Raw genomic sequence first — 25,717 nt, 5'->3', positions numbered from 1 at the left:
GGGAACTGCTCCTTAAAAACTGTTGAAGAAGCATTCATGGAAAATTATCTTTATGTTTAAGGAAAATCATTATTAGGAAACTTGGCCCAGTTCGGTCATTTATTGTGCTTTATTAATATTTTGGAAATCATCTTTTTCCTCTTCATGAAAGATAAAGAGTTCATCTGAAAAATAGAGGCAGAAATCTGACCAAGTCAACATATTTGTTTAATTAGAATGACCACACAGAGCACTGGGTTACACACACTTGATTAGGAAAGAACTGGTCTAACTCTTTACTTTGCTTAATCATGTACATGTTTGTCCAGCTAGTTCATGGTCATCACATCCAGTTGACTAAAAAGCTTTAGAGGCAAGTAGGAAGGAGGATCACACCATCATTGCATTTCTGACGCATGTCCACTGCGCCGTCATGTCTTCCACTGGTACACATGAACCCAATTGTATTATCATGTTCTGAATACAATTTATTCTTCTCAATATGTCTGAAGTCAATATTATGTGTATTCATGTCTTGGCTATTCACAGTGCAGGGTTCTGCAAGAGAAAATGGATACACAGCATATTGTTAATACTTAAAAGTCATTCAGAGGGGCGGGCATATTGTTAATGGCATATGACTAGAACACCTGCACGCCACCAGAACCCTGAGGCGGGCAGGGAAGATAGTGGCCGACCCCTCCCACCCTGGACACAAACTGTTCACCCCCCTCCCCTCTGGCAGGAGGCTGCGCTCCATCAGGACCAAAACCTCTCGCCACCTGAACAGTTCCTTCCCCTCCGCCTCTTAAACAAGACCCGGCCCCCCACTGACACTTTACCTCAGCCACAACGTAGACTCTATGCAGTACATTAATGCACACAATGCTCAAATACTGCTTTCTGCACATATTCTTATTTCGTATTTCATATTCTATATTTTATAATTCACTGCACTCTATTTCATTGTAAATTACTGCTTTATTTAATTTAATTTATTTGTATTGCTATTTAACTATATTTTATTACAGTGTCCTTAAAGATTTTTTGTTTTATATTAGATTTTGTTTTGTTTTATATTTTATGTATATGCACCATGACATCAAGTCAAATTCCTCGTATGTGTGAACCTACCTGGCAATAAACCCGTTTCTGATTCTGATTCTGATTCATACTTACTACGAATATATTTAGGGCTTGAAAACTATGGTCCAAAATGTAATCAGTATCTTGTTCTTTTACAATACTCAACATTCAAAGCCTTACTAGCTAGAATACTGGTAAACAGACAGGAAGTTATATTGCCTTATACCAAAAACCTCATAGAATACATTTTTTAAAATGAAATTGTAACTTACTGAGGCATCTCATCTGTCCAATCCATTCACCATTTGTGCAGGTTTTGTGAGGATCACCCTGCATTTTGTAGTAATTCGGACAGATGTATTTAACCCTGGCTCCGTGCCTGTACCTGTGTCCAACAGTTCCCTCAATGTCTCCATCTTCAAGGGTTGTTGGTTTTCCACAACCCGAACGAGCTAAAAGAATGTAAAAAAAAAACACACAAATAAATAAACAATCTTAGGGTTTAGAAGTCTGTAAACATACACACTGCCATTTTACTAGGTTCACTTAAAATCGCTTAAATCAAATACAGTCTATTGTCACAGCTCTGCAACAAACCATACCTTAATGCAAGTTTTAATGTTCAGGTCATGAACAAGGCGAAAATATGTCCAGATTGCAGTGTATTTTATGAAAGTTGAATCACCGTGAAACAGTCAGAATAACTACTCTATACTAAAAGAAAGACGTTGAGGTTGATGTATTGTTAAGCAGCAAGAAAGAAAAGATTCACCTCCGCATGTTGGGAAGGGAGCACTCCACTGTCCGTTTGCTAAGCATGTCACTTCTGCATTCCCCAAAAGAGTGTCTCCATTTTTATGGCAACTAAACCTCAACTTTTCGGGGTCTCTGTCAAGGCGTACATTGTCAGATACACCCGTGACTTTGCATTTCTCTGTTTGGAGAAGAGAATCTGGTCAATCAAGAGTTTGCACAGTATAAACAATAGAATGACCAAAGATCTGAGTTTTTGGATTTCTTTTTTTATATTGGAACCATATAGAGGTACAGAAGAGTATTTTGGATGTTTGATTTTAATGAGTCTATAACGAGCATTTTTAAGCCAACAATAAATCACATTAGGGAGGTCGGAAATAAACAGCACTGGAACACTGACTGCTAACTGAAGTAACAGTTATAGAATAGTAAACAAAGTTAACTCAAAGATAATTAGTAATGTCAGCTCGTTTCTACTGCCGCCATTTTTTTTTATATGGTAGGTTTAGTTATTGGTATGACAAAATATATTGCAGATTCTTGAGAGGACATTATGTTGAAACATTTCTGTAATTATTGATCACCAAACTTTGAGCTTAATGTTAATGTTTCTGATATGTTAACATTCATCTTCTGTATCGCTAATACAACTTTGCAGGTGATGTCTGGGTGAAATAGAAATCGATATTGTCAAATGAGAAACTTAGTGTCAAACATATAAAAAGTATTTACCTGGATATAGTAAACAAAATACTTTTTTTATTTTACCTTCACAAGTTGGGAATGCATTGTCCCACTGTCCATCTTTAAGACATATCAGCATTGAGCTGCCATTCAGATATTTCCATGGACCGTCACAGCTGAATTCAAGGAAGCGGTCAGGAAGTATGGGGTCATCATTTTCTGGAATACCTTTTACCATTAACCCTCCATCTGCAGGCGGGAGTTCACAGCTCAAAGCTGAGTAAACACAAACACTCAGTTAGGTCAATGAAGGAAAATAAAACAAAGTGTTTAAAACATGTTTTATTTATTTATTTTATTTGTTTATTTATTTAAAGGACAGTGCACATTCATTCACATTGCTGTAAATGAGCCAGTATTAGCCAGCAGGCTAATTTTCAACTGTTGTCCTTGGCAAGATGTTAAATGACCACAACAAGACTAGAAAATAAAATCCTAATTAAATAGAGTACAGCAGACAACATCAGTACAACAATAAATAGGAAAAGCAGTAAAACAATAGAGAGAAACAAACAAACATGCAAACAGATGAAATATCATCATACCTTGATACAGTTAAAAGTGTTCACATTTTTGATTGTTTAAAAGCCAGTTCTTATGATTGTGGTTAAATGTATGATAGGAGGTGTTATTCCTTATCTGTATTGGTATTGTGTTCCAGAGTGTCGGTGCCCTCACAGAGAAACAGTGTTTACCAAAGGAACTGGCCCTAAGAGGGACTACACAGTCCCCTCTTAGGGCAGACCTTGTGGTTCTGCTGTTTGAATTTTTCTGCTGTATAAAAGTGCAGAGTGGTGGGGGTGCCTTGCCGTTTAGAATTAAAAAAATTAGACATGCATCAGTGTGTTTTAAAATATTTTCCCAGCTGAGCAGGTTATGTTTGTCCAGGATTTTGCAATGGTGGTATAGCTTAGGTTTTCTGTCCAAAACTTTGAGAGCTTGTTTGTGAAGTGACAGGATAGGCCTTAATGTTGTGCTATTCGCCCGGGTCCAGCTGGTCATACATTATGTTGGGTGGGGAAGGATCATGGCAGTCATATAGAGTTTTGCTACAGGTGTTGTCAAACAGTTCCTTATATATCTAAAGTTTGCTAGATTGTATTTAGTTATTTGCATTACCTTTTTCACTTGTTTTTTGAAGGATAAAGTAGTTTCAAGGATAATGCCTAGATATTTAAAATGTGTAACTGTTTGAATGACCTCCCTAGACACATAGACCTTGGGTTCACAGTGTGATACAGTGTTGGTCTTGCTAAAAAACATACAGACTGTCTTCTTAACATTCAGATATAGCTGTGAGTCAGTAAGCCATTGATTTACATGAACCATTGCATCATTTAGTTTGGCCGCAGCTTGGGCCTTGGTTTTTGCATGGACATAAATGACAGTGTCATCAGCATACATTTGTACCTCACATCCAGTGCACACTGATGGCAAGTCATTTATATAAAGGCTGAATAGAATTGGGCCCAGGATAGATCCCTGGGGTACACCCAGTTCATTCCTCAGGGGTGGTGATGTCTCGCCACTTACCCTTACACACTGAACTCTGTCTGACAGATAGGAGCTCATCCAGTCTATTGCACTGGGTGAGAAATTAAAATAAGTCATTTTGTGAATGAGTACTTGATGATTGACTGTATCAAAAGCTTTCTTAAGATCTAAGAAGATTGCTCCAACAATGCCTCCTTTGTCCATTTTTGATTTAATATTTTCCACAAGGAAACAATTTGCGGTCTCAGTGGAATGATTGGCTCGGAAGCCGAATTGCATGGGGTGTAGTGTGAAAGGACTACTGTTAAGATGTCCAGTCAATTGCTCAGCTACACATTTCTCAGAGTTCAAAAGTGTCTTTTGATTTGGAATTGTTTAAAGAAGAAATTATAGAATTAACTTTGGATTCAGAAGTCTCTGTCAGGGAGAAGACTGGCTGTGTACAATCAATAGGTGATGAATGTATTCGACCAATTTGGGGACTGTTTATAGTCAGCCTCACAGAATTAATCAAATGTTTATTAAAAATAGCCGCTATTTCTGTAAACCCAAAATACCCAAAATACAATGTGAGCCTGAAAATAAGACTAATATCTTCCTTTAACAAAGAAAACACAATACTTTTTTAGACAATGCAACAACTCTTATGCTATGACCACCACTGTAATCATTATAGCTTAGAAACAACGTTTTGAATGTCATTTTTGTATCATCAACAAGTTGCAATTTAGGTAAGACAGTGAGAGGCACGGACCACAAAAAAAAGCTTTGGTGTTGCAGTTGTGAAACATAACACATCACATAGATGTTGAATTAAAACAAATCTGAATGCGTTGACGCTTGGATGTTTTATACCGAAATGCACCTTGGGAGTTGTGTTAACCTCTCTCCCATTGTTTTACTACAGTCGTGTACCATCAACTTTTTATCAAAAAAACACATACTTTCTAGTTGTTGCTCTTTGGTTCTGAGGATTCAACCGGGAGAGTTTGGTGCCAACTGAATAATTTAACATTGACGAAGGGCTGCCTACTAAGATACCGAAGAAGCACCTGTGCTTTAATAAAATAAAATCTTTCTTTTTAAATAACCATGAAAAGAACTTGTGCATTGTAGCTATGAAGTTGATAGTAATCGACAGAACGTTGAACAATATTGCTGCTGTGTTGTTACCAGACTTACGTTCACATATTGGCAAGTGATTGGTCCAATTGTCCAGGAAACAAGTCCTGGTGTCATCCTTACTCACCATCTGATACCTGTAATTAAACAGTACAATAAAGGTTTACATGCTGAGATGAACACCATCAGATAAATAACCAAGGGTTGCAAAAACAAAGTGCCAGATTAATATATCTTTATGTGCTACTGTATCACTCTAACACTATTCAAAAAGACAGTAGTTATGTGTAGTGTAACTATGCGAGTTACACTTTTTTTGGCATGTTTTAATTCAACTAATATATATGGTTATACCTACTGTAGGGTTGCAAAATTCCGGGAATTTTCAAAGATGGAAACTTTCCATGGGAATAAACGGGAATTTATGGGAGTAAACTGGGAATTTTCAAAATTGAAGGTTGGCTCTTCAGGGAACTTAAATATAGTTGGGTAAAGTATATTTTAGCATAATCTTTACTAAAACAAACAGATGATATTCAAGTACACTTGAATATCCATGCCATAGCACACTGCTTACTGCATGGCTATTGAGACCACACATAGGTTCCCAACAGGCTCACAAATGTGAGAGTGGAAAAACTGGTTGGCATTAGGGCAAACCTAAGGCTCTCTGAGCCTGACACAGAGCCATCCTCAACAAGGCTGGATAGTGACACTGAAGAGGAAGACTCAGAGTTGGATGTTGATGAGGCCCAGGAAGAGCCCATTGACTGAAAGGGTTTAGCAAAAAATGCAGAGGATTGCTTGAAGGAAGATATGCATGTTTAATGGGACTTTTTGGAGGGAGAAGGGCTCTTTTCATTTAACATTTTGAATTGGACTTTGTGGGTATTTTTGGATGGGGGGGGGGCATTTTTGTTCATTTTTTAATGAGCGGAGTTGGGGGGGATGAGTAATATTTAACTCAACATTCCCGCTTTCGTTCTTCATTGAAACAAATAATAGTTCAATACAATAATTAAAACTTCTTCTGTTCTACTTAAAAAAAAAAAAATCTGTTGAAATGTCATGTTTTTTTTGTTTTTGCATTGAATTAATACCAAAATTCCCCAGCTTAACTTCCCTAGAAACTTTCCGGACACTTTCCGGAAATTTACCGGAAACTTTCCGCCCCTTTGTGACCCTAGTTATAACACACTATAAAGAAGGTGAGAATACATATCGGGACATTTGTATTTGTCACTGTGACTCTTCTTGTGAAACCTATGACCAAAAACACATAATTTACAACAATTGAAATCAGGTGACATATGTCTTATGGCATCATACATACATACACACATACGTGTCTATTTTATGAATCATTCCATGAGCACTTACCCTTCATTACAAAAGTATTTAATTTTTGTTCCAAAAACAAGCTCTTCCCCGTGGATGATTTGATAAAAGCCATTGGGAGTGTCGTCAGGGAGTTCACATGGCTTTACTGAAAAAAGAATATTCCTTAGCACAGTTTCTTAATAAATGTAACATTATCCCTGTTTTGATGTTTGATATTTTTAATTGAACATGAACGCAAATTGACTGGGTGCTTCCAAATGTTTTCAGATACTATGGACAATCAAGTGTATGCAATTACAATCGTGTCAATAAAATGTGAAACTACTCTGAGCCTGAAGGAAATAATGTAAAATGTCTTTATAAAAATGAATTTCAGTTTATAAAGGATTTATATATGTTATAAACTGATGACAGCCGTCACTGAAGTGGTAACAGAAAAATGACTCAAGAAGAAAGCTGTTTAACTCACAGTAGCAACTTCCTGCACGGAGTACATGCCACCCTTCGCTTGTACATACGTATTTGATGGTTGGACCTGATATATAACCAGTTTCACAGGCGAAATGTATCACGTTTCCTCCTTGGTACTCAGCTTTTTTGGTCTTGTCAACCACATGGGCATGAGGAATATGTGGGACGTTTGGACATGCTAACAAACAGCAACATGGGAATGCAAGGGTTAATTGGACATGTCTTAAAAATGAGGATATAACTTTACAGTGCACTATAATATTAAAAAGTCAACATCACACCCATGAACTTCACCCCCTCCCTTTAACCTGTATTATGTTTCTACTAACGAAAAGCAAATATTAAAAAAAAGTCTGTCTTACCATTCTGTGATAAGGTAACCTCCACATTCCCCCACAGTTGAAGAAGCAAGAGGATTAGAGACAATTGCATTTTGAGGAGCAGTGACAAAGTCTAACTGAGACTAACTTCTTTGACCAACTCTGTCTTTCTGTGTTTGTCCCCAGCCACAGTTGTCGGGGAGTACCGAGGGTCAGCGGGATTGCACAAGGCTGTATGAACACAACATGACGCGTAAGAAAACACAGAGCACACGCTGTTCGTAAAAGCAATAATAGAAGCGACAGAAAAAAGTTCACAGACAGTGTCTTTTGTACTATAAATAATCTATTTGTAGTCCTTTAATAGTGTATTCCCTTTGGTATCCTTTCAAAAATAATTAATAAAATACTGCCAGAGACTCTGCACTTTCTGAAAACATTATGTTAACAAACATTAGGGACAGATATCAGAAAATATTTTATGATAAATCAAGTTAGACCCGACAGGATCAGCAACAAGGACATCAAAAACAAATAATGTATTTAATACACTATCGATTAAAGTGATTATAAATTGGTATGGTTTAACGGAGCAGATACATCACTGGTTTACGACTGTCTTGAAGCAACTTAGAAATAAAGCTGAGGGACTTTGGGATATGTTTGAGTATCAGTTTATGTCAAGTTACCACATCCAATGTGTTGATGCTACAGAGTCAAAGTCCATTGTTGAAATCATTAAGTAGAACAACCAGTCAAAGACGGAATTACAGTTACTGTATTGAAATAATGCACTATAAGGATGTTTATAAAATCTAATAATTAGGACATTTCCCATTTAAAAACCTTCAAAAGCACGAGTCACCTTTACATTTTTCTTTCTACATGTCTTACCCTAACTTTACTAACCCATGAGCTTAGTTTTAACATGAAACTAAACGATGTTCTAAAAAGTCCTGGTGGAAAACAATGGTGTACTTTGTCCCTTTCAAATCTAAATGACCACTGTGCTGTTTTATTTATTCAACCCACAACCGCTCTGTGAGTGCATTTATGGTCCAAATAGTTTGTATTTCATACTTTTTATAAACTGTTTTGAGTATTCCTTTAAAATGATAATAAATAATTCTTAAGTATCTAAATAATCACCAATAATTATTTATAATTTTAAATCATCTTAAATCATTATTCTGTATTTCATATTTCTCAAGTTGAAAGTGTTACATTAGCATTACTTTGGGGTTTGGGGTTCAACAGTCTAATAGAACCAATAAGTTAAACAAGTTACTTTCTTCCTATACTTTATACTTTTCCTCAAAACACATTAAAGACATTATTATAGATGTTAAACGTTCTTAAAATCTGAAGCCACTGTAAAAACTCTGATTTTGGAAACTTTATTTGTGTTCCTTTGATTGATTGGTTAAAAGTTTTTAAGAAAGTTCTAATTTGTTTTTTGTGGGCGACTGTGAACCAGAAGGTTGTGGGTTCGATCCCAGTCAACATGTCGATTTATTCTTGCACAAGATACTTAACCCACCCCAACGGTGTATGAATGTGTGTGAATGTTAGTTTCCAAAGAACAATTGACACTGCTCTGTATGAATGAGGTGTGAAAGGGTGAATGACATGTAGTATGTAAAAGCGCTTTCCTCGGGCTGCAGGCCCTGATGGTATTAGCCCCAGGGTCCTGAGGGCCTGTGCCAGCCAGCTGTCTCCTGTTCTTCAGCACCTGTTCAACCTGAGCCTGTATCTCAAGACCATCCCGGTGCTGTGGCAGACGTCTTGCGTTGTCCCTGTCCCTAAAAAGACGACTCCTTCTGGGCTCAATGACTATCGCCCTGTAGCACTCACATCTCATGTGATGAAGGTGCTGGAGAGACTGGTCTTGGCCCATCTCAAACCGCGGGTGAGATCATTTCTAGACCCTCTACAATTTGCCTACCAGCCTCACCTGGGGATGGACGATGCCATTATTTACCTGCTGCAGCGTGCTCACTTTTTTGATTTCTCTAGCGCATTCAACATGATCCAGCCTCGGCTACTGAGTGACAACCTGCAGGCTATGAGGGTAAACTCGTCCACCATCTCCTGGATTACCAACTACCTCACAGACAGACCACAGCACGTCCAGCTGGGCAGTTTCTGATGTGGTGGTTGGTAGTACAGGAGCCCCACAGGGGACTGTGCTGTCTCCTTTCCTGTTCACCTTGAACACAACTGACTTTCAATACAACTCTGAGTCAGGCCATCTGCAGAAATGTTCGGATGACTCTGCAGTGGTAGGGTGTATAAGGGATGGACGGGAGGAGGAGTGGTGGGTGAATTTGTGGAGTGGACTGGAAGAAATCTTCTGCTTCTGAATGTGGCCAAGGCCAAAGAGATGGACATTGATTTCAGGAGGAAGAGGACGTTTCCTCAGCCCCTGTGCATTCTGGGAGAGGATGTGGCTGTTGTGGGGGACTACAAGTACCTGGGAGTGCACTTAGACACTGGACTGAACTGGAGGATCAACACTGACACTATGCACAAGAAGGGATGAGCAGAATCTATTTTCTGAGGAAGCTGAGATCCTTCAACGTGTGCAGCAAGATGCTGGAGATCTTCTAGTCTGTTGTGGCTAGTGCACTCTTCTTTGCTGCGGTCTGCTGGGGAGGCAGCATCAGATCCTGGACACCAGCAGGATCAATAAACTGATCAGGAAATCTGGGTCTGTCATCGGCATCAAGCTGGACCCCTTTGAAGCTGTAGTTTTTCTCTTCACTGTACATTTTACATTGATATATTCAGTCTAATATTTAATATTCCATCTCTCACATACTTAAATATAAAAATATAACACCTTGCTTTATATCTTGTTATTGTTAATTTGTAAATTCAACATGTATATTTTCTACTTTCTTGTTTATTTCTTGTCTTTTAATTTTTATTGTACAATGCCATGTCTTTTTATGCTGCTGCTAAACAAACATTTCCCAAATTGGGATCAATAAAGTTCTATCTTAACTTATCTTATCTTACAGTCTATTTTTCAGCTTTAGCTCGTCATTGCTCTAAATCCCACTTGCAATAAGTAAAAAGCATATTCAGTCACCACGGGTTTGTTTTTCATTATAACACAATAAAGAGAACATATAAGGCAATTGTAATTTATTTTCTTTTTTAATCAATATGGCAAATGTATAAAAGTTGTTTAATACATAAATGATTGATTCAGTCATTCCATTTCCAACAAGTGTATATAATAATACATGCATGATGTATTAAGATGATATATGAGTATGAGTAATGCACACTTAAAAATCACTTCCTTACTGATGAACAGATGCCAAAATAATAACCATAGATTATTTTTAGGGGGGTCCATTTTATTGGCATTTCTTCGGACCACCAACAAAACCAGCATCACTGTTGTTCAGCGGCAGCTGTGGGAGGGAATACATGTGTTCAGTATCATATCTTAAAGTGCCGTGTGTAAATAATGCATTCAGCTCCATCCTTTTTACATGAGTCTTCTAACCTTTGTCTAACCATAACCAAGAGAAACTAGAACCTAATCCTAACAAAGTTTGAGACGCTTTTTTATTTGCGATCTATAAACATAAATCAGTGCATCTTCTGCTTCACATCTTAATGATAATAATACATCGGAAAATAATTGTCGCATTTCTTAAGGAATTATTTTTCAGTTTAAATCATATGTTACTAATAAAGTTGTATGAACACCAATCAAGTCTACATATTTGAACAGCTAAATTATGAACCAATACTGCCTTACAGCATATTCTGATTTAGAAATACTGTATTTCTCCAGGCCAGTAAACTCTCTTTACCATGTATACATAATACAACAACATTTTGTGAAATGCTTTTTCATGTACGTACATGTGCACATTATGTTCGTTTCCCCCCATTGCCCATCTATGCATCGAATCGTGGTTTCTCCCTTCGCTGTATAGCTTTTACGGCACTTATAAGTAACTTCAGAATCAGATAAGTATTCTTTCTGATATGCAGTCATGACAACTGCATTCTGTACTTTATGTGGAGGACTGCAGGGATTGGCCTCAGCTGAAAAGTTGAAAACATGTACAGCATTAGGTTACGCCATGTGATCTTCTAATCATAATTAACATGTACAGATTAAGATTGAAGATGACTCACGTTTACAGATTATTTTCAGTGGTACTCCATCAAGACAACTAAAGTGCGACACCTCAGTGCTGTATCCTTCTGTACAATTAACCTGGGCGCTTTCCCCTGTGAGTGCAACTGTCACTTTCCCATTAGGAATAACAGGAAGATCTCCACACGTTGTATTCTCTAGAGTGGATATGTTTCAAACAATTAGTTTTTTATCGTTGTAACAGGTATTAGCAATAAATAACATTGACATTATAAAAATGTAAACAATCAAGGATGTCACTTTAAAAAAACAAATGAAGTTGTAACAAATTCAAACTAAGACTAATACTAATTAACATTTTACAAATAGGTGGTTGCTCACAAGTGTCAAAAACCAGACTACATCATAAGTCATTATTAGTCTGCCTTTAATTTGGTGGTGAGGAATTGAAGTCGCGTGACTGTGTTATTAGTTAATAGCCTTATTAAGTTTTAACATTAGCTGTATATTTGCAATTGCTTTTATGCTTGCAAAATCATACAAAATTGTGTTTATTTGTGATGATTTTCGTGTTCCTCAAAACCGTTAAAAATCTCTTTCAGAAAGTATAGATTTGTATTATGTTTGTGTATAGGCTATCCTGAGGAAATCTTATTCTTAACCGTTTCCCAAAAACCTCTTCTACACCTTTTAAAATAGTTTTTGGTATACTTCATGATGGTTGCAACAACAAGACCTGTTAGGCATTAAAGATGAATTACCGATGCATGTTTTAAGTTCGGACGACACACTGTCATTGCACTTGGCCTCAGCCCACCAGCCTTTGGTTGGAAGCTTATATCCTTCTTCACAGGTGTAGTACAGGGTGTCGTTGTATGGCCCGACTACAAATCCATGTTGGACTTTAACGTTTGAACATGCTGTCGATGAAAAACAAAGAAATAAGTCATATTGAGATGGCGTGACTTGATAAATAGCTAATGCTAGCATGCTAACAAGCTAAACTAAGCTAAACTAAGACAGTTGGCCTGATACCTTTACAGCATGCTAGCATTGCAATGATCAGGATGATAACAAGATAGCATTGTTATTTAAATGAAAGTTTAGAGTGCAGTAAATCAAGAGAGGAGCTTCATTTATCATTTTCAAGTAAACAGGCATGTGTTGAGGGGAGAGAAAAAGCATGAAGTAGAAATTGTTCAACAGTACACATTTTGAAACTGATGAAACTGGGTCATCGAAGTAGTTATGCAATTTAAAGTCACTGAGGATGTTATTTTTTAGGTGTTAAGAGAACACGCTAAGACCATGCTAATTAAACACCCAAAACCAATAACTCTATCATTTTCCTGCTGTATTTGTTGTATGATTTGTTGTTTGACTTTACCTGAACAGCTCTGAATTCCATTCCAACCATTTTCTTCACAGGTAATAGTAACAATTGTGTCAACGTTGTTCTTGCATGCATATCGGATGCGATCATTTTGCCTGTAACTTTCCCTTACATTGCCGTTAAAGTTTGCACCGTCGATGTGAGGTTTCTTGCAGCGTCTTTCTGAAACAAATTCAATGAATATTTGAAGTTATTCACACATCCTCCAGCTATTCAGATTACATTAAAACATAATCAAACCAACCCTTTCATAAATAATGCAAGTCTTCAAGAAAAAAGAAAAGAAAATGCCTTTGTTGATCCCCAAAGTCAGTTGTTGAGGCAAAACAAAGAAAGATAGGGACAGCTCAAATAAATAGACATTAATGAAACTGCAATATGAATAGAAGTAAAAATAGAAACTATATAATAGAGTTTAAAGACAAGGTGCCTCCCCTTTTACTCTTTAAGTGATCAATTTCTTGATAATCTACTGAACAGCAAGCCTGTTACAAATAAATCAAGTTCTTAATGTGTGTTTTAAGCATTCAAAAAATTCGTTTTTACCTCTACATTGTAAATATCCGCTCCAACCGTTATCCCCACAGGTTACAGTGAATCGTCCCTCGTAACCGTTTTTACAAATAAACTCGACCTGTTCCTTGTATCCGTATTCTTCCAGGTCGTTTCTGACCATGTCTGCATTCGGGTAACCCGGCTGAGGGCATGTTTTCACTGAAAAAAAACCCGATATATTTGAAAAGATTGGACATACTATAAACATGTGCAAAACCTCGGCTCAAATCTCCAAAACTCTAAAGACATTTTCAGCTCTGAACCCAATTTACAATTCAATTCAATACACTCAAACGGTTCTCTAAGTAAGACACAGACATCTGACATATTAACTTGTTTGCCATTTTCAAAACATTGCCATTAAAAATGCTACACACATGAAGCAGTTAACAAATACACATGCCAAATGACCATAGACACCAACCTGCTTTATTGTTGACTCATCAATCGGGATGTAAGCACTAGACAAAGGCTTCATGTAAGAGCTTTTTACAACAATGGATATATGGACATAGCAGCAAGAGGAAGAGGGAGGATAAGAGTGAGAGGGAGGATGAATTCAAGTCAATTGAAAAGTTATTTGCAGCCTAACAGTGGAAGCTCTATGACCGTCATACCTACTGTATAGATGCATGCTTCTTCTGCATGTTGATGACGTGCTGTGGCCAGACCCAGCTAGGTGGTACAATGCAGCTTAAGTGTTTTTCTTTCCTCTCTCTAAGTTTTCTTTTCCATTTACTGTATCAGATTGAGAGCATGTTTTTTGTTCACACAACGGTGACTGTATTTGCTGAGCATTCATGTTTCGCAGATTAGTTGAGGATACAAATATTGTTTTAACAGAATATTTGTGTTTCTGCACATATCGCTGTCCTGCAGAACTATCTACATACAGAACAAAGTCCATAAGAAATGTGTGTGCTTTTGATGGAACACCAGAGTTTGAAGTTGGTTGGAAAAAGTGTCTCCTATTTGAAATGAAGTGTGTGCCATTTGGTGCACACTTCAAGTATTTATCCTCCAGAGACACACCCATTCATTTTTGTCCTCTGTGGAGCACATTGGGTTTTGGTTCATTACTTTGAGGTTATACATGCCACGGCATTAAGTCCAATTTTACTCCACAGAGGACACCCTGGGCTTTTCAAACATATGACATTTGTGGGGGTTATGCTTTGAAAAAGATAATTTCATTGTGTTTCGAAAATGGCGTCCATCAACACCATTTAAAGAAAGAGAAATGGTAAGTTTGTAATTTTGTAATTACCAGTGTTGTGAGTTCAATATTTTAATTAATTATAGTAAGGGAAAATCTTAGGAGTTAGTGTAGTGAGTTTTCAGAGCAGTGTAATACTTATTTGACCTAAAACTAAATGTTTTTAGGAATGTCCTCTGAGGAGGACATGGGGATTTGCTAACTTTTTATTTCCCCCATTTTACACAACACAACTGGAATCCACTATGGGCCAAAACTAACACTTAGGTTTCTGTAGGGTTCGTGGCAGACGGATGCAGTGGGAAAACATACATCAAGTGCCTCAAGTGTCAAGTTCTTAATGTGTGTTTTAAGCATAACAAAAAGGAAAACGTTTTTACCTCTACATTGTAAATATCTGCTCCAACCGTTGTCCCCACAGGTTACAGTGAATCGTCCCTCGTAACCGTTTTTACAAATAAACTCGACCTGGTCCTCGTATCCGTATTCTTCCAGGTCGATTCCGACTATGTCTGCATTCGGGTAACCCGGCTGAGGGCATGTTTTCACTGAAAAAAACCCCGATATCTTTGAAAAGATTGGACATACTATAAACATGTGCAAAACCTCGGCTCAAATCTCCAAAACTCTAAAGACATTTTCAGCTCTGAACCCAATTTACAATTCAATTCAATACACTCAAACGGTTCTCTAAGTAAGACACAGACATCTGACATATTAACTTGTTTGCCATTTTCAAAACACTGCCATTAAAAATGCTACACACATGAAGCAGTTAACAAATACACATGCCAAATGACCATAGACACCAACCTGCTTTATTGTTGACTCATCAATCGGGATGTAAGCACTAGACAAAGGCTTCATGTAAGAGCTTTTTACAACAATGGATATATGGACATAGCAGCAAGAGGAAGAGGGAGGATAAGAGTGAGAGGGAGGATGAATTCAAGTCAATTGAAAAGTTATTTGCAGCCTAACAGTGGAAGCTCTATGACCGTCATGCCTACTGTATAGATGCATGCTTCTTCTGCATGTTGATGAAGTGCTGTGGCCAGACCCAGCTAGGTGGTACAATGCAGCTTAAGTGTTTTTCTTTCCTCTCTCTAAGTTTTCTTTTCCATTTACTGTATCAGATTGAGAGCATGTTTTTTGTTCACACAACGGTGACTGTATTTGCTGAGCATTCATGTTTCGCAGATTAGTTGAGGATACAAATATTGTTTTAACAGAATATTTGTGTTTCTGCACATATCGCTGTCCTGCAGAACTATCTACATACAGAACAAAGTCCATAAGAAATGTGTGTGCTTTTGATGGAACACCAGAGTTTGAAGTTGGTTGGAAAAAGTGTCTCCTATTTGAAATGAAGTGTGTGCACACTTCAAGTATTTATCCTCCAGAGACCCACCCATTCATTTTTGTCCTCTGTGGAGCACATTGGGTTTTGGTCCATTACTTTAAGGTTATACATGCCACAGCATTAAGTCCAATTGTACTCCACAGAGGACACCCTGTGCTTTTCAAACATATGACATTTGTGGGGGTTATGGCTTTGAAAAAGATAATTTCATTTGTGTTTCGAAAATGGCGTCCATCAACACAGGCACTATTTATAGAAAGAGAAATGGTAAGTTTGTAATTTTGTAATTACCAGTGTTGTGAGTTCAATATTAATTAATTATAGTAAGGGAACATCTTAGGAGTTAGTGTAGTGAGTTTTCAGAGCAGTGTAATATTTATTTGACCTAAAACGAAATGTTTTTAGGAATGTCCTCTGAGGAGGACATGGGGATTTGCTAACTTTTTATTTCCCCCATTTTACACAACACAACTGGAATCCACTATGGGCCAAAACTAACACTTAGGTTTCTGTAGGGTTCGTGGCAGACGGATGCAGTGGGAAAACATACATCAAGTGTCTTAAGTGTCAGATGTATCTCTGCATTTCAAAAAAGGATGGAGTACTACAAATGAGGGCTCAGTATTTGTTGCATTGAGTTGTTGTGCTCTAATGTTGTCTACATGTACTTGTATGTTAATGTTGTTTGTATACTATGCTTCCCATAACTAACACCCGATGTCCTCTACAAACGACATACAATAAAACAAAAATACAAATATATACATATATTTTTTGTTAGTCATGATGTTTATGCCACCCTAAAGACTTGTGTGATAACAACACAAAGCCATGATTTCAAAAGCATGTGTAAGCAATTGAAAAAAAAGAAGTAAATTCCTGACTGTTCTTGTGCTTAGCTGCACTTAGTTCATGGGACTCTTTTTTAAAATGTAGCCTTTACAGTAAACTACAGTATATAGTAAAAACTCCCCCCCCCCCCATGGCCAAATATGGAAACAAGATAACAGATATCTTATAAACATAAGGTTTACTTCACAATACCTTGACAAAGTGGATTTGGCTTCCATCCATCTTGGGTGCATGTGGCCCTGTCGTCCCTGTCATCTATCCTCCTGTAGCCTGTCTCACAACGGTAACGTGTCATCTCACCCGATTTTAATGTTTGCGGCCAACGACTGCGCCAAATCACATGTGGGACACCTTGTTTGCTGCATGTAACCTCTAGAATAAGAACATGTTTTGTAAATCTCAAGTAATCGAGTTTTTGAAATATAAACAAATAAAACAGCATTCACAGCAGTATCATACCTTGGCATACAGGTCTGATAGTCCACTCTCCATCCTCTTTGCATGTAGTTAATACTGAGACCTGTTGACTACTAAAAATCCAGTACTTTTCTCCACAATTTACTGTCACTTGGTCACCAGGTCGGAACGTGTTTTTATGAACAGGTTCAAAGCTGGTTCCTTTCAGCGCTGGCAGTTGTAGTTTACATGTTATTACTGTATTTGTTGGAAAATAAACATATTATCCGTCAGAACCTATATTTATTGGGAAGTGTCACCAGACACTGCATTACTCAGTTCTTACTTACGTTCACACAGAGGCGTGGGGCTCCATTCTGCTCTTACTCCTTGCTTTGTGCATTTTGAAGATCTGGCTCCAACGCTTGTAAATAAGTGATCACACCGAAACTCCAGGAATTGATCTTCTTTGTACTCTTGGGTATGTCCAAGCACTTCACCATTTTCAATCTCGGGTGCTGTACATATTATCTCTGTTGAATAATACACAAGCAAGAATAAAGATTTCCGAAAGGTCACCTATTATGCAATGTCTTTTATACATAAACATTTATAATATGTTTATACTGTATAAAGAGATTCTGAAAGTTTCAGGAAAAAGTATTTGCTCACTTTTTATCCTGATCCATTTATATCAAAACCTGTCTGAAAATGAGCTGATCAGATTTCGGCCACTTTACAAGCCAATTACACAAGTTATTGGCTTGTGTAACCATTAGCCAATCACCAATCAAGGTAAACCCCCCCCCCCCCCACCCCACCTTATCACCCGAATCTCCTCCTAGAGCACCATTGTGTTGTTTTTAACCAAATATCTCTCAGAGGGGCGTGGGGAGGGGCTCCTTATTTTCATCTAAAGTAACAGAGAATCAGCTCTTTTGAAACAGAGGGGTTTATGGGATGCTACAATGTATGATCTGTTTGGTATTTTGAGCCAAACACTTCAGAGACATGTTTTGTGTATATCTGAGACCTATAATATATTGATGAAAAACATTATAATAGGGGACCTTTAAGGAAAAGGCAAATGAAAAAGCCATAGAGTGGAATGCGCCTTGAACAACTGGAGGGGCGTGGTGGTATTACATATTTTGCTTTTTTTACATTTGACATGGTGGTCATTATGTGCTTTTTGTTATGTTGGTGTTCTTGACAGGGTGATTAATAGTGTATGTGTGTCTGTCTACCTCTTTCCCTCTATGTTCAGTTTATTTCTCAACATGAGACACTTTGTGCTTCCTGTTTTCACACACTGCAATACCTTTGCATTTTGGAGATTCGCCCACCCACTCTCCATTTTCATCACAATACATCTCGGCTGACCCAAACAACACTTTAAAGCTGGACTTGCAGCTGAATCGAACTACATTCCCAAAGGTTGCTTCCTCAATGTCCCCATTCACTTGGACATGACTGTCCACGTCGATTATTGGACACTGTTGTGCTGAAACAAACATAACCCAAAACAATTTAAAATGTATAGCGTTTTTGAGTGTCAATTATTGGAAGAATAACATAATTGTTTAGCTCTTACCTTCACATACAGGAATATTACCATCCCAGCCTTCAGCCATGCAACGCCGGTAGTTTGTGCGACTGACCATTTGATAACTGAAAACAGTATAATGTAGTAACAAGATGATGGACATACCTTATTCACTATTAAATACTTCCTGTTTCCCGAGGGTATACAGTCATTTGATAGGCTGTGTCCATGTTTAAAATGGATGTTATAACATTGTAATATTGGTGTAACATGTGTGTAATATAGGATTAATGTGGGTATAATAACAGTGTAGCATGGTTGTGGCATGAATTAAATATGGGTGTAATAATGGTGTAATGGGGTGAAATGTAGAAAATAGTAATACATTCATTTAAAATGTAAGGGTTAAAGCCACATTTAAACTGTACTGCTTGTTATACAGGGTTAACGACATTTACAACGTATAATATGTAGGAAGTCAAAGATTCATAAGAAGTACACATTTGTAATTATACATCTTTTCATACCCTTTGTGGCAGGTGTATTTCACCTGTGACCCAAATACAAAATCCTCTCCCTTTTCCAGTTGAAAATCTGCATTCTGGGAATCACCGGGATGACCACATGGTTTTACTTAAAAAGTAAGAATGATAAAACAAATGTTATTTTTGGTGATACAATAGTACTTTTAGCCTGCTTGTGCAATGTACACCGATTCAAACCATGACATGAATAGGTCAAATCATATACTATTACAAGATTACGTGTTGCATATAATATTTACAAGTACTTAGCATAGAATGACTTCCTAATGGTAGAATATACAATGTAATAGATCCTAACTCACGTGTACATATTGTGCCTTTGGTGTCCCATTTTCCCTCGACACAGATCAGTTTGAAAAAGCCACTGAAGCCAACATTGCAGCCCACTCTGACTTGCCTTCCACCACTGTATGTGGCTGCCAGACCACTTGTGTCAAAATTTTCATTATACTGGGGGCTATTTAAAAACTGTTCAAGTGTACACTCTGTGGGACAAGAAATACATATCAGTATTTTGTGTCCAACTCCGATACAAAACATCAAGCGGTAAATGTAATGGTTAGATACAAAATTGAAATACTTGGGCTTACCTCGACCTTTCACAAAGGTCAGCGAGTGCATCCACAAAAAAAGGACACAGCTTTGGGTTATTAGATGCATGTTATCTTCATTACCCTGAACTGCCAAACAGAAGTAGAAACAGGAGACTGAAACACTATTATACTCAGAGAGAGGTAGAGAGCTCAGGGTTTCGCAGGGAAGGAGGTTGTAGAATGATTTACGCAAGTCTGTTCCAGCCTCCAAACCAATCTGAAGCTCACAGGGAACAGAACAAAAGGGGAAGTCACAACACACACAACACCTTAAATGACACACTGCATCACTAAGAAAGCCTGAAACATTTGTTCTTTGTATTGGTTCAAGTATGACTACGATTTATGTGGTAGTTGAAGCTCAATAAATCACAGAAAAAGTGATTTACGTTTTTTTGTTTTTGTTTTTTAATACAGTGCAATTAGTGTTCCAATGGATTTATTTCCCTGTCCAGTCATCTTCTGCTATCATTCAGTAACACAAACAGAATATTCCTGTAAGGGTTTATTGGTTTTTTCCTTCTTGGTAATCATTTGCTGCAATCAATAGCGCAAACAAATGTCATGTCATTATCATGTCGACACAGATTCTTCTTATCTCGAGTGAAAATAAAATAAAACAATAAGTAAAGAGGAATTTCACTTCAAAACTTGATCCAAAGTATTACCACTATTTAAAAGGAATATCGAACTAAACTGAGTTTATTTTATGTGCATACATTTCAAAGTTGTCGCAACACTCACACAGAGTTCATACAAACTCTTGTTTGTTGATGGCCTTGTAAAAAGATAGAGCAAGTTGCCAAAGGCTAGCAAACAAATTCAGATCCAAAACTCAGTTGGGAAATCAAAATGTAGCTCTTGGGCAATGCAGGATTTGCCTTAATTTCTCAACATGGCTTCATGTTATTCATACTAGATGTACTAAGGTTCAAGACTCAAGGTTCAAGGGTTCAAGGTTCTTTATTGTCCAACTGACATAGCTACAGAGTAATTATGTCATTGAAAATCTTAGGTCACAGGCTTCTCCAACAATGCAACACAATAATACAGATAAGCAGACAATATTAAAACAGAAGTTAGGTAAGTGTTTGCGTCATTATAAATATGGCACCAACTTATTTGGCACAACATTTGTAAACAAACAGGGATAAGAAACTGTTATGATATTCAATCTGAAGGTATTTGATTAAAGCCGATATAAAGCTTTATTATAATCTACATTTCCCCAAAATGGCAACCCATGCACTTGGGCTTAGTCCTAATGCAGAGAACTCGGGTTCAAATCCAGCCGTCTTCCCTTTTCAACACTGTCTTGCTATCTTTATGTGTCAAGAATATCATTTATTTTCCTGCCAGGGTGGAAAAAACCTCCTGGAATTCTTTAGTTTTAGTGTCTTATGATGGTTTCAGTTGCATGCATATCTGTTTTAGGTAGTATACAGCAAAGGGCTGATAGAAGGGAAAGAGGCATGATATGAGAAGCAAAGGTGCTTCAATTTGATCATTTTTAAGAGAGCCTAGGACACATCCATAAATAAAAACACAAAGATTCTAGATTAGATATTGACCCAAGAACACAGCTGCTGCAGGAATCGCTCAACAGTGACCTCCTGAGGTACCAGACAGGTGTTGCTCCACAGAGACAAAAAACACAGAGAAATATAAAGAAATATCCAGAGGTAACAGCAAAGTCCCAGCAAGTGTTTGGAATGAGGTAATAAACTATTTCTATACAAAAAAAGTTACATTTTGTTCTCCCTTAAATGTCCTGTTATTGCCAAAAAACTTGCCAAACTTAATTCCTGTTTAGATTAAGCATATGTTCCTTGAACCGAGTTTATGAAGTAAATCAGTGGGGCAAAGACAGACAGGCGGATAGTGGAGGTTAAAACAGATGGCGCTGAATATTCAAATGCTATACAGCTACAGAGACGCAGAATGCAACAAAAATAAACTTGTGTTAATTTCTTCTGGTAGAAACAGTCAATCTGCTGGGTGTTTTTTATTTAAAAAGAAATCATGATTCCAACCTAACTCCATTTAAAATTCATACAGATGACATAATAAAACACATACCAATTGCCATAGGTTTGGGACTCACCACTTTTTTTTTTAGAATCAAAACATTCATTGTCACATAATAAATGTTTTTATACTGCAAAAACTTGACTTTTGTTGTCAACAATCTCCCCAAATTAAACAACAAAAACATCTTTGTTGTATTATTATTTGGAAATGCAGTCCATCGATAACTTTAATCAAACAATCAAACAAACCGTTGCCCTTTTTAAGTGTTAAATACGAGGAGGAGGAGCTTTTCTCTGCTTTATATATATTTTGTAATATATGTATGAAAAAAAACATATTATCAAAGTCAAAAAGTCAAAGTCAGCTTTATTGTCAAGAATTCTACATGTTGTACATCCAGAAATATCGAAATATCGTTTCTCGAGGTCCTACAGTGTGACATATATACATCAAACAAAAAACAAAACAAAAAAGGGCCTAGATAACCGGGGTATACCGTTTAAAATGTTAATAATATGTTAATGTTCAGCGGAGATGGCCGAAAAGTGACTGGTGCTGGATGAGGGAGTTTGGTTGTGTGTGTGTGTGTCTGTGTGTGTCTGTGTGTGTGTGATATGATAATGTATTTTCTGAGGGTATGATGTAGGCATAGAGATGCGTTAAAACAGTTTTCTTTAGAATAATAGGAACTTTTCAATAGTAATGACAAGAAAATCACCAACTTTGAAAGGCAAACTTATAACGTTCATCCTTTATTCTATCCATTTTAGTTGATGCTATCCCAGTCTGCACATTCAACTAAAAGCTTTCATTTTATTGGGGGCATGTCAATTCATTGGATTTGATAATTTGAGGAACAAAAGCATCTTTTTAAGTATTACATATTTTCCCCCTTTAAGCCAACAGAAAATCTAATGAATTGATATGTATTATGCTTGTGTTGTCAGTCTTGTTCAGAGCACAGCTGAGAGGCAACTGTGAGAACAGAGGCAGATTGAAATCCCACTGGCCCTCCCACTCATTCCCACAGGGGCACAACATGCTTGATGTGGATGCATTTACTGTAGGAGCCTTTAGAGCAGGGGTGTCAAACTCAAGGCCCGTGGGCCAAATCCGGCCCGCAACTTCATTTTATGTGGCCCGCAAGAGCTTGCAAAGAATATAATACGTTTATTAGTTTAAAGTTCAAGACTATATAGTCTTAAAGTTACAACCGGCCCTTTGAGTGCAACCATAATGCTAATGTGGCCCGCGATGAAATTGAGTTTGACACCCCTGCTATAGAGGGTGCAGAGGCTAGAAATATCCCCATATATGGATTACCAAAGGGTCAAGGAGGACATGTGTGTCCCATAGCTATGGACTGCAAGATGCAAAAGCTGAAGCAATGTCTCCACAACAAATGTATATCAAGCATATCAAATTATGAATAAAAGGAAGATTTATAAATTATTGGCAAAAACACCACAATGTAAAAGTGTAATCACAGGCGTCATCCAAGCCACTATTTTAACCATGGTAGACCTTGATAAGCTTTATATTTGGGGGACAAGGTTGTGTTTTCACCTTTTCTTTATCTCTCCACTAGAGGACAGAAGCGATCCGCAATGTTGGAAGAGCAGAAAACTGAGGGTATAATGAAAAGAAAACATAACAAAAAAAATCAATAAAAAAATCAAATATTTTAAATGCCATGTTTTATATGATAACACATTGTTGGAAAGAGAAGAAAATGGACACCAGCTGGTTTTATTACGTCCAGTAAACGTAATGTTGACCTTAACTTTTCTGCTCAGCCAGTTAGTTTGGCTTCATGTAAAATAAACAGATATTCCAAAGAATATAGAAAAAGAAATACATACTGTCTGACCTTTACTGTGTTTATGTATTTCAGGGAGGACATGTATATTTGCTCTGCACATTCATTTAGTGTGTTCCACACACAGGTGATGGATGGAAGTACTAAAGAGCAGAATTCAGACTGACTGCTGTTGAGGAAATATTTTACCACGTATTCAAACTCAAACTTCTTCACGTAGCAAACAGATGTGATAAAAAAAAAGCTTTCTTCTGTTTAATGTTATCTTCCAAAATTACAACAATTCATTTGCAAAACATGGCTATTTAAAAAAAAAGATCCAATCTAAGCAGTTCAGTTTAAAAAACGATAGGCCATGGCATTTTCTTATCGGCAAAGAGGAAAAATATTTTTAATTTGAGCAAACTTCTGCCAAGTTAATCATTAAGTAAAAAGTAAAATATACATGATGTTAAAATGTTGAAGATATAAATTATTTATCTGACTGACATAATGAACCTAAAATGTGCTCCATAAATAATTCAACTTTTTTTTAAATTTGTTTTACTTTTTTTAATGAAGGAATGTATTTTCATTGCTGGTCAGATGCCAATCAGCTTCATGTGTCAGAGTAAACTGTGTAGGGCTCCTGATGGAGGACTAGTGGATGTGTTTGAGGCTGTATCCGAAGCAGTTACCATGTTGTCTTTGGCAGCATGATAATCTGTGACTGTTTATTAGACGGGATAAGCATGAATGTTTATCTCCCCATGAACACACAGCCAAGATCTCCCTAAGGATTTCACTAATGATATACAGTAGCAATTTATCTTACAGGTTAATGAACTGGTTGTTCCATCTGAGAGGGTGATTTACTTCTCAACATTGCAAAGTCTGATGTGTGAAAATGTCAGATTGTCAAGATAAGCTTAGTCTTAGCCGTCATTGGCTTTCTACAGACTCAATACTCATTTGTGTTCCAGTGCCTCTCCTGCTTTGAACCTCGTGTTTATCACAGCTGAAGAGAGGCCCTGTTAAAAACACATGGCTGACCGACTCAGATCCGATACATGTCTCCTCAGCGGCCGAGCCTCCCGCAGCTCAAAATAGGAATAATGAATGATTCAGAGTGATGAAACAAGAGGTCTCTGCAGACTTGAGCCTCAAAAAGCACAAACGATGGTCCATCAATGCATCTGGAACAGACTCAGTGAAAAACCTGTAGAAAGCCAAAGCAGTGAATAGTCGGAACTATCTTTAGGGAAAGCAACGACTCAGATGAAGATTCATGGGACTGGATTTTGACAAAACAGTTTTGACCATCCCCTTTAATTTGCTCTGAGAAAATATAGATTGCTTTTTTATTACATGTCATGTATTGACCATGATGACTGTTGTCCACTTCTAGAGCTACGTCTTTAAAATGGCTGTAATCAATAGTTTCATAATAACAATGTTTCATCAAATGACATGATGTGTAAAAGGTTGCTTGTATGGTGAACTTGCAGAGAATAATAGGCTAAATCTGCAGCTCTCCTCTGTAATATAAAACAGGTTTCAGCTCATTGTTTAGCTTCCTAGCAGGCAGCTGTTTTCAGAGAATAAGCTCTAAAATCCCACTGTACACTACCTGCACAGCACCAAACAAACAGATAACCAATGCTAGTGAAGGCCGGTTAACATTTAGAAGCATTTAGCAGCTAAAGAGCCAGATATTTTCTCTGGAGTTGGAACGGAGTGAATATTGGACCAAGATTTGCCAAGTGGCCAGACACAGAACTCCAAATGAATGAAAATGTTGCCCAGTTATTTATTGATATTGTTACGACCCTGGTCGTTATGTGTATTGTGTGTAGAGATGTTTCCCTCCTCCTGTGTCTGTGTGTGGGTGTGTGTGAGCAAGCAGGTGTTGCCCGTTAGCTGATTAGCTACCTTCAACAGGCTGATTGTTCCACCTGAAGAAGAGGGGAGCATTTAAGCTGCAGCCGTG

General features: G+C 37.4%; 1 protein-coding gene across 1 annotated transcript; it reads right to left on the bottom strand.

Annotated features, from left to right (window-relative positions):
• Positions 1–189: 189 nt before the first annotated feature.
• LOC307019441 (complement factor H-like) lies at positions 190–20,113 on the bottom strand. Its single transcript, XM_079650343.1, has 23 exons — positions 19,896–20,113; positions 19,608–19,790; positions 19,288–19,393; positions 18,809–18,885; positions 18,536–18,718; positions 17,565–17,747; positions 17,278–17,472; positions 17,011–17,190; positions 14,984–15,151; positions 13,379–13,546; positions 12,827–12,994; positions 12,201–12,359; positions 11,478–11,636; positions 11,199–11,384; positions 7,504–7,544; positions 7,356–7,446; positions 6,992–7,171; positions 6,562–6,667; positions 5,242–5,318; positions 2,590–2,781; positions 1,838–1,999; positions 1,338–1,517; positions 190–537 (listed from the first exon to the last, which is right to left on the bottom strand). Exons 1-23 carry the CDS (start codon positions 19,963–19,965, stop codon positions 347–349), a joined length of 3,405 nt encoding a protein of 1,134 aa, XP_079506469.1. The 5' UTR covers positions 19,966–20,113; the 3' UTR covers positions 190–346.
• Between the last annotated feature and the right edge of the window lie 5,604 nt (positions 20,114–25,717).

Source organism: Notothenia rossii (assembly GCF_949606895.1).
Source record: "Notothenia rossii genome assembly, chromosome: 1".
NCBI lineage: Eukaryota > Metazoa > Chordata > Actinopteri > Perciformes > Nototheniidae > Notothenia > Notothenia rossii.
Note: the sequence above shows the minus strand (reverse complement) of the source record. Positions and strands in the feature narration are given on the sequence as shown.